Source organism: Lates calcarifer, linkage group LG2, assembly GCF_001640805.2.
Source record: "Lates calcarifer isolate ASB-BC8 linkage group LG2, TLL_Latcal_v3, whole genome shotgun sequence".
Classification (NCBI taxonomy): domain Eukaryota; kingdom Metazoa; phylum Chordata; class Actinopteri; family Centropomidae; genus Lates; species Lates calcarifer.
Window position 1 is genome coordinate 3,942,522 of NC_066834.1, and position 9,259 is coordinate 3,951,780.

General features: G+C 38.5%; 2 protein-coding genes across 2 annotated transcripts; both read left to right on the forward strand.

The window, feature by feature from the left end:
- Positions 1-75: 75 nt before the first annotated feature.
- LOC108887660 (proteolipid protein 2) lies at positions 76-2,014 on the forward strand. The gene is made up of 4 exons (XM_018683133.2): positions 76-244; positions 700-855; positions 992-1,087; positions 1,621-2,014. The coding sequence occupies exons 1-4, from the start codon at positions 155-157 to the stop codon at positions 1,729-1,731; spliced, it is 453 nt and encodes a 150-aa protein (XP_018538649.1). The 5' UTR covers positions 76-154; the 3' UTR covers positions 1,732-2,014.
- Positions 2,015-2,132: 118 nt separating this feature from the next.
- Positions 2,133-8,236, forward strand: cmtm3 (CKLF-like MARVEL transmembrane domain containing 3). Its single transcript, XM_018683132.2, has 5 exons — positions 2,133-2,405; positions 5,852-6,007; positions 6,134-6,229; positions 6,366-6,483; positions 7,035-8,236. Exons 1-5 carry the CDS (start codon positions 2,289-2,291, stop codon positions 7,061-7,063), a joined length of 516 nt encoding a protein of 171 aa, XP_018538648.1. The 5' UTR covers positions 2,133-2,288; the 3' UTR covers positions 7,064-8,236.
- The last annotated feature ends 1,023 nt before the right edge of the window (positions 8,237-9,259 follow it).

The following is a 9,259-nucleotide window of genomic DNA, read 5'->3' on the forward strand; positions in this document are numbered from 1 at the left end:
AGCTTTTTCAGAAGAAGTGTTGCGTAGCTGCTAGTAGAAGAATATTGTACGTTCTTACTATTCTTACCAACAGACATTTCCTATGCAGCTCAAAGGAAGTTGCATGTTTCAGGAAACAGAGTGAGCTGTCTTTTGCAAGCGAAATTTCACCATCATGTCAGCGGATCACAGTAAAACGACAACCATGGACGTGGACACAGCTTTTCTCAAATCAAAGAGAGGAATCCTGAAAGTAGCAGAGATGGTGAGATTAAACACCTCGTCACGACATTTGATGATTTTACTCTTTGCTGCAGACACTTAGATGTGTTGGCAGTGCCCTGTACACATTAGAAAGAGAAACAGACGCCATAATGAAGATGAGTCACATGTTATGCTTCGTAAGCTAGTTAACAATCTTACTAGAACCAGTACTGACTCACATTAACATACCAAGAGCATTTTAGAGGCTAAAAGGAAGAAATGGGATCCGTTGTTTGTATAAAAAAATGTGATGTGGAACTGTTAGTGGAAACTGACAGTACCTCAGATAGCTCATGACCAGTTCCTCTTTCTCTGCATAAACTGCAACATGCAACATGTTGAATTAATCCTGTGAATCTCAAGTCAACATAATAATAAATAATAAGGTTTTAGAATTTATATTTTCTATTACTACAGTAACATTTTTCCATGTGTTGTGTCTCTTTTTGTGTTTAGGGAACTCTGTTTCTGGCATTTGTGTGTTTTGCTGTGGCATCCAGGCCAAAGTACATCACAGCCACTGTGCTGGAGTTTCTCATCACTTCATTGCTGCTGTTGCTGTACCTGCTCAAACTCAACAAGAGGCTGACTTTCTTCTTTTGGCCTCTCATTGTGGGTGATGTTTCAAAGCACAACATTATAGTATTAACATTAACATAAGTTTTTATAGTCTTTGTCAGAGGAGAATAAGCTGCTGTATGTATGAGTTGCATTTTTTTCTTAAGTTCTTCTCTTTTCTTCTCCCCAGGACGTTTTCAATTCAGTCTTTGCAGCAGGCTACTTTATTGTCTTGAGCCTGATGGCTTTGACTACATACACTGTCACAGGCACACTGGTCGGAGGGGTGAGAAATATTTCTTAGATATTTATTTAATCTATTATTGCAGTCTAGGTTGTGAGGGACATTTTTTTTATTAATGTGGATTTTACTTTTCTTCTATACACTATTAAATGAAATATCTAGACATTGTTTTTATCTGTATACATGTCCTGTAGCCCAATAATTTTCTTAAAGCTGCTCTACCACCTCACCTTTACTCCCCTCTCATACAGTCATACTGTCATGCTGCCACCAGCCCACATTGACTTATTTTCATTTCCTGGAGACTTACCCACACCACAACCACTATTTGCCCTAACCCTCATCCTAACCTTAACCTAACCCAACCTTACCTGAACCTTAAACATCATCCCTAAAACTTTTTCATGCTTATTGTCATTGTAAAAAAAAAGTTGAGTCCCTACAATGTGAATAATAAATGTAGGCTGCACACACACACACACATACACACACACACACACACACACACACACACACAGTGTTGTAATGTAGTGTAGTCTGCTGCATTTATTTCGAGATCTGCTCTCTGTTTGCAGATAATTGGTTTGATGTCAGCTGGTCTGCTCTGTATGGACAGCTACACCCTTTTCAAGAACATCACTTTCAACAAGCCAAGAAGTGAAACCCAGAGTCAAGACAACCAATGAATAAATCAGTTACAATAAATTATTAGAGTATGCTATGTGAGTATTAACAAATAACCCCCCACCCCCACCACTGATTACTTTCCAATGAGTTGTGAAATCTGAATAACTGAACTTATTGTAAGGCTGCACTGCGCAATATATTTCAAACGCTTCTACCACTTCAAAGTTTGTATCAATCCCCTGCATATTTAAGATTTTAACTGTAATCCAAAACGACGCCGTTACTTTATGAAAGGGCATACATATTATCAAATATCAATAAAGATTTTTCTGTGCCTTGCGACATCATGAGTTGGATATTTCCACCGAGTGGCTGAGTGATTGTGTTGTAGCAATGCAGCTGGGGGCATCGCATTTCACATCTGGAGAAAGCAGATGTTGCGCTTTTGGGAGCTCGCGCTGCGCGTTTCCGCGCTGTCATTGTTTCCGTTTCCACCTCCGAGAAGCCTCACGCCTCCACATCTTTTTTTCTTTTTTGTTTTGCCTTGAATCTGCTACGTTACGTGTTGTAGTTTGATCTGTCTGAAGTTTGAGGAGAGTTAAAATCTTTTTCGACAATGGGGGACATCGAGGCTCCCAACTCGAATCGGCCGAGCCAGAATGTCCTGCTCTCTATTCTTCCGAGCAAAGAGTTCGCCTCCTCAAGGAAAGGAATGCTGCTTATTGCTGAAGTGGTAAGAAATGACCAGAGGAGTCTCCTCAGAAACAAATGAAAGTGTTAGTGTTCCATTGTTGTGCCTGTGCGCGCAAAAGTCAAGGCGTGCTGCGTTCAGGGTACTTTTATTTGCTGTTTTCTGAGAGTTATGGCAGCTGGTTTGCTTTAGTGCACATTCAGAAATAACTTTAATAGACTGTTTAACTGTCATTTTGAATATAGGTCAGTCAGTTTCCGTCACAAGGTTTGCATTAGTAAAGGGAGGAGCAGTTAAGAGTTTATGAGGTGAACTTCTTAAACTCGGAATGAACGTTTATACTGGATCATGTACGCACCGCCCTGAGACTACTATTAACTAGTGAATTCATTGTTAAGACTCCTCTCCATTGTCAGTGATGAAGCTGAATAACGGCCTAAGCAGCCTCAGTCTCTCAGTTATGTCAGTTTTGCACAACCAACTTAAACAGCTCAGTTCTAGCTCAGAGGGAATGACTTTTTTTAGTGACTGTCTAAATGGATTTCAACAAACCAGGAACTGAAAAATTGTGTGAGGCTGTGTGATGGTGACAGTAGTGGGGGCGTAGGGGGTCACTAATGTCATGTGTACTTGCAGGAAGGGTCCTCTTGCAGTGCGGTTGTATAAACCCTCACATCTTTGTCATGTGACATTCTGCTCATGTTAGGCTGTGAGAGAGCAGTCATCTTCCCCACAGTCACATCCTTCAGTCTGTTGCCATAACATATAGCCTGGGGCACAGTCCTCACTGTGTCTGAATGCAGAACTCTGCAGCCCCCCCCTCACACACAATACAGCCCTTTTACTTCTTCATGGTGTGACTGTGATCTTCACCCCTTGGTTGAAATCTTTCTGTAACCCATCTAAAAACATATTGGCCTCCGCTGATAATTGAAAGCAGAACCATATCCTGCTGTAGTATATGCATGTAGGTGAGAGTGCACACCTGGTTTAAACTTGTGCAGCAGAGTGGGAGACTCAAAGCTTTAGGACATGTGTGATACACTGTGTAAGGTTTCTGGCAGATGGATCACCTGTCCTGAAGTAAAGACCACCTCTTTCTAAAATACTAGAATTATTAATACACCTCTTGGAAAGATAACACTTGGCCTCAGAGAACGGAGCCAATGTGTTATATCACGAGGGAAGTTACACAGTGTTTGAAGTGAATATGCTTGTTATTTAGGTCATGATCTACTCACTAAACTGAGACTAGATGTGTAAATACATGTGAGCTTTACCACCTAATCTAATTTCAGTGTATGTGTGTGTGTGTGTGTGTGTGTGTTTGAGTATAAGAGTGTGAAGTATCATAGGATATCACATTTATGTCTTGCATGTTTCACCTTTTTTTTCTTCAGTTTTTATCTTTCATGTTTAAAGGATCAGTTTAGATGCATCCAAATGTTTTCTCATTTACCTTGAGTGGTTTCTAGCTCAGCAGATAGCTTGGGTTAATTTCTGTCTTCCTGGTTCTGAGATATCCATCTCTGAGATTTCTGCCACAAGTACAATGGAGGCGAATGGAAAGTCATTCAAAAATGATCTTCCCAGAAAAAGCGTCCTAGGTATGATTCACAGATTTCTTTATCATGTCATGATATTTCTATATAGTATGACATTGTACAAAATAAAATGAGAAACTTTTTAAAAATAAAGGGGATCATTTTTCATCTCTGTGAGCACCACAAGTAAATTTCCACTGATCTCTGTTGTGTTGTGAGGGCAAAACTCTCATTTTAGTTTGGTTTTAGGTTTGAGTGTAGCCTACACTAGATTTAGCCCTAGTATTATTACAGTTCATGTAATTATATTCCTGGGATTTTCTGCATCGTGCCATGTGCTCTGTGTGACTGTGCATAGCTGGAGTGAAGTATCACAATTGTCTTTTTGATGCAACTCAAAGCTTTACGGGCACTGAACTCTATTGTTAGATTCCAAAAAGAAAACAGCTTCAGTAACTTCAGTATTCTCAGGAGTATTAGTCAGACACGTATCCTGCTGAGCATGCATTATTATACAAAGTGTGTCAGACCACTATGCATTTTTCTCATTAGGATTTTCAACCTCAGTCTGCAACAGGCCCTATAAGGACTGTGAAATCAGTGTGTAAACAAAGAGCAGGTTTTTGTAGTGTTTGAAATATTTTCAAAATGCAAACAGGCTGTTAATAAAGTCCACATGGTGTGGTAAATGTGTGTAAAAGTGTGCCTCCTCCTCCCTAGGTGGTATTAACTGAAAAACTACAGCTCATCAGAATTCTTAGCTCAGCATGTAATGTGTTTCTGGCCTCAGGAATTATGATGTTTTTGAGTTTAAAAACCATCGTATGCACTCACAGGAAGTTTCACTACTTTCAAAATCTGCTCATTTGAGTCATCGCATACTTTTTAAGGGTCTTAACATGCTCCCTTCCATCTGATCCTACAGAAGAACACAGTGTGTCTTTACATGAGTGTTTACAAATAAGACTTTTCTCTCGATTGTGAGGATTTGCTGCTTTTCATAGTTTTATATCATCGCAAATGGAAAATTTTGGACTTTTGGGCTGTAGGCAGGCAAAACAATTGAAGATTTGGAGACATAATCTGAAACATCCCACAATTTATTCTTCGAGAGCAAACATGCCCAAGGATTTTCCCACAACCTCAGGAAAAGTTTCTGAAGTTTACCTGTCAAGTGTTGTCCAAGCATTTTTTAAAGCACAGCAGCTGCAGCAGTTTGGGTTCAGTCAGGGGGAGTTCCTACCCTCAGGCTGGTGTGGGATGACTGACTGAGACAAAGACAAGATGGCTGGGCCTGTCTGAGATTACAGTGTCTGGACTGGCTTTCATTTGCTCTGATACAGCGTGTCCATCTCCTCTAATGGAAAGCGACAAACACAAGGCAGGCTCACTTTACTGAGTTGTGATTAACAGCACGTACAAAGCACGTTTAAACATCTTCTTTCATTATTGCAGCTTTGTGTTGGTGGGTGTTTGCACAAGTGTGTTTGTGTGTGAGAGAGAACGTGAGGGGCTCAGTGTTAACAGTGTATTGGCCTGTGTGAATAAACATAGCCTTTTAACAGCTGTATCTCCTTACAGGAAGTGGGCCTGAAGCTATAATTCACACTGACTTACAGCTTTGGGGTAGTATAACATCTTGAATGTAACATCTTGAAGGGAGAAGAAGAAGATTAGATATTATTTTATTTATCATTTGGATGAAAAATGTAAATTTTCCTTCAGCTTTAAGCAGCTTACTTAGAAATAAATATATACATAAAAAACTTCAATTTAAGTGTCTTCTTCACAGTCTCTTAGTTGTCTTCAATCTCAAAAGGAAACAGATTCTGCTTTCTTTTTTTCTTTTGTCCTGAGGTTTTGTCTTGAACTTTTCATTGATCTAAACATGCCATACATGTTCCAGTCATTTCTCCCTCTCTCTATTTTCAATTTTCTCTACAGGCTCTTTCCTTCATATCATTCGTGTGTTTTGCAGCGTCCACAGCAGCAGCCTTTGTGACAGTCCCGCTGCTGGAGTTCCTGGCTGCCCTCTTCTTGTTGATTGCTTACTCCACCAAATTCAATGAGAGGTTTAAGGGCTTCCTCTGGCCTCTTATGGTGAGAGCAATTTTCAAATAAAATGTTAAACTTTGTAGTGGATATACGTGCTGTTGTACTTGTAATATGAAATTAGATTTTTTTTTTCTCCCCCCTCTGAGTCATGGTGTTTCTTTTCTCTCAAAGGATTTCATGAGATGTGTGACTGCCTCCATTATCTTTTTCATCATCTCCATAATTGCAGTATCCAAATATGCAAACGGCTCCTCTAAGGCTGCCGGGGTAAAGTAGAGCTTTTATCATCCACCATGATTTCTGTATTACTGAGTATATACAACACACTTAACCCTGCAACTTAATCTCTTGTTTCACTCGTAGTTTTTCACCGCATTCACATCAAATGTCCTTCTTTTCACAGGTGTTTGGGTTCATTGCCACCATCGTTTTTGCTTTAGATTTTTACCTCATCTTTAATGAGCTGGCTAATTTCCTAAAGCAAGGAGGGGAGTCCAATGATGAACCATCAAGACAGCAAGGTAAAAGTTTTGTATGTATGGTAATTCAGTTTTTATATAGACCTCTATGTATTGTATATGATGTTTAAATATTTTGTGCAATATACTGGACACCCATATATTTAACATTAAAATATGTATGTGACATATGTGTTTTTAATAATTTCATATCATTAAGAAACATGGTTATACATTACTGATTATATGTATAATCAGTAGTCCAATAGTCCAATTTGTTTGGCAAAGTATTTTAAAATGAAGAAAATTGCATATTTTGGAATATTTGTTTACTTTAACGTCATGTTGGTGCAGCATTTAGCTCTGTTGCTTAACAGACAACACTGTTTAATACCACTAGGGGAAAGTGAATATGCTTTTTGTCATGCAGAAACAGTTAAATGTGTCAAAAAATGCAAAAAAGCTGCAAATGTCTTCAAGTGCACCTTATTTTCAGTTTGTTACTTTCTACTACTCACTACACTCACCAAAGTTTTCCTTATTTATGTAACTGGTCCACAGAGAGAACCAACAGTCATTCTGATACCAGATGTGTTTCATCACTTGTTTTCTAGATGAGTTTTCGGACTCTGATTCAGACTGAGACGTGGGGGATCTTCACCAGCAGATACTCTACGTTTGATCATACAAAGGAAACCTTTGTGGGATCATACTGATTGTTTTTTGCATTTATTGGTAACTGGGGGACTTCTACATAAAGTCTCCAAGAGCCAAACATGTTTAAAGAGGAGAAACCAGATTCTCTTCAGTGATCCTCTTTGAATAGGTTTCATCATCCAAGAGTGAAAATATGTTTCACACATAAATGATGTCAAAGCATTCAGGAAACAAGTCTAAACTGATTTGTCAAATATGTTTTTTTTTTTTGTTTGTTTGTTTTTTTGGTTAGTAATGCACCAGCCTTTACAAGTAGTTTTTTTTTTTAAAAATGCAAAAAATACTCTGTTCTTTTTCATGCCCAAAGTCATATCCAAGTATCAACCTGATACTTTAATTATCATAAAGCTGTGAAATTTTTTGGTCTCATTATACTGGGTTCTTAGAAGCTGTTTGTATGATCTACATGTGGGAGTGTATGTCTAAATCTGAAATAATGACTAATATTGATTCTTGGGCATGTACAGCGATCCTAATTACATACATAATAAACTACAACACTAAATTAATGTCTTCTGTGAATAAAAGTTTAGGAATACCATTAATAAAATTATTTTATAACAGAAGGTTCAACCTTTCAACCAACTGAAAAAAACAGGAGGCCTGCTGTATGTAAGCAGGGTGTTGTCGTTTATAAATTTACAGCATTACTAAAAAAAAAATAAACATGCTCAGTATATAGAAGAACACACTGGTTGGCTGGTTTCAACCGCTGTCATAACTCGACAGGATTATATTTTTTTAATTTGACAATAATGTTTGCTTATATTCCTTTAACTTTGACTTTTGGGTTAACAATGTCCCTGTGGCGTGTTGTACTGCATGATAACCTTTTGTGGGTCATTGGATTGTTAATCCTGGATGTCCTAAAATGTTGGCGTTGAGTTTTTGTGAATTTAAGCAACTGAAATGGTGATGTGTGCTCAAATCTATTAAGCTGACCCAAAGTTTAAGAGACTCTCTGCTCTAATGTTTCAGCTTGTCTGTACTTCTTATAACCTGTGTGTGTATATGTGTGTCAATTGTGCATTGAAGCCACTTTGTGCAGTATTATTTTTCTTGAATGCTACATATGTGAATCATGTTTTTGAAAACCACATTTTCTTGTTTTGGTTGAGCATTTGCTTTTTTTTGTCAGTTTTTGCATATATGTTCCTCCACTGCCACTACTGAAAATTAGATGCACTAGAAGGCTGCAGTGACTGTTTCTATAAAACACACTGCACTACAAGAGTGTTACAACACTGAATCGAAAAAAGATGACTGAAAATTAGCATCAGTGGCCTCTGATTTCCATGTGGGATTACAACTGGTTTGCAGGGTTAGGTTTAGGGTTAGGGTTAGGGTTAATAAAAAAAGTCAGGGCTATGGTTAGGGTTAGGGTTAATAAAAAAGTCAGGGCTAGGGTTAGGGTTAGGGTTAATAAAAAAGTCAGGGCTAGGGTTAGGGTTAATAAAAAAGTCAGGGTTAGGGCTAGGGTTAGGGTTAATAAAAAAGTCAGGGCTAGGGTTTAAGGTTAGGGTTTGTAAAAAAGTTAGGGCTAGGGTTAGGGTTAATAAAAAAGTCAGGGCTAGGGTTAGGGTTTGTAAAAAAGTTAGGGCTAGGGTTAGGGTTAATAAAAAAGTCAGGGCTAGGGATTAAGGTTAGGGTTTGTAAAAAAGTTAGGGTTAGGGTTAGGGTTAATAAAAAAAGTCAGGACTAGGGTTAGGGTTAGGGTTAAAAAAGTCAGGGCTAGGGTTAGGGTTAGGGTTAGGGTTTGTAAAAAAGTTAGGGTTAGGGTTTGTAAAAAAGTTAGGGCTAGGGTTAGGGTTAATAAAAAAGTCAGGGCTAGGGTTAGGGTTAGGGTTAATAAAAAAGTCAGGGCTAGGGTTAGGGTTAGGGTTAATAAAAAAGTCAGGGCTAGGGTTAGGGTTAATAAAAAAGTCAGGGCTAGGGTTAGGGTTAATAAAAAAGTCAGGGCTAGGGTTAGGGTTAGGGTTAATAAAAAAGTCAGGGCTAGGGTTAGGGTTAGGGTTAATAAAAAAGTCAGGGCTAGGGTTAGGGTTAGGGTTTGTAAAAAAGTTAGGGCTAGGGTTAGGGTTAGGGTTTGTAAAAAAGTTAGGGCTAGGGTTAGGGTTAGGGT

Coding starts and splice junctions, on each gene's coding strand:
- LOC108887660 (XM_018683133.2), top strand. CDS start 155: ATGTCAGCGGATCACAGTAAAACGACAACCATGGACGTGGACACAGCT. Junction 245..699: donor TCCTGAAAGTAGCAGAGATG/GTGAGATTAAAC, acceptor TTTTGTGTTTAG/GGAACTCTGTTTCTGGCATT. Junction 856..991: donor TCTTCTTTTGGCCTCTCATT/GTGGGTGATGTT, acceptor TCTTCTCCCCAG/GACGTTTTCAATTCAGTCTT.
- cmtm3 (XM_018683132.2), top strand. CDS start 2,289: ATGGGGGACATCGAGGCTCCCAACTCGAATCGGCCGAGCCAGAATGTC. Junction 2,406..5,851: donor TGCTGCTTATTGCTGAAGTG/GTAAGAAATGAC, acceptor TTTTCTCTACAG/GCTCTTTCCTTCATATCATT. Junction 6,484..7,034: donor TGAACCATCAAGACAGCAAG/GTAAAAGTTTTG, acceptor CTTGTTTTCTAG/ATGAGTTTTCGGACTCTGAT.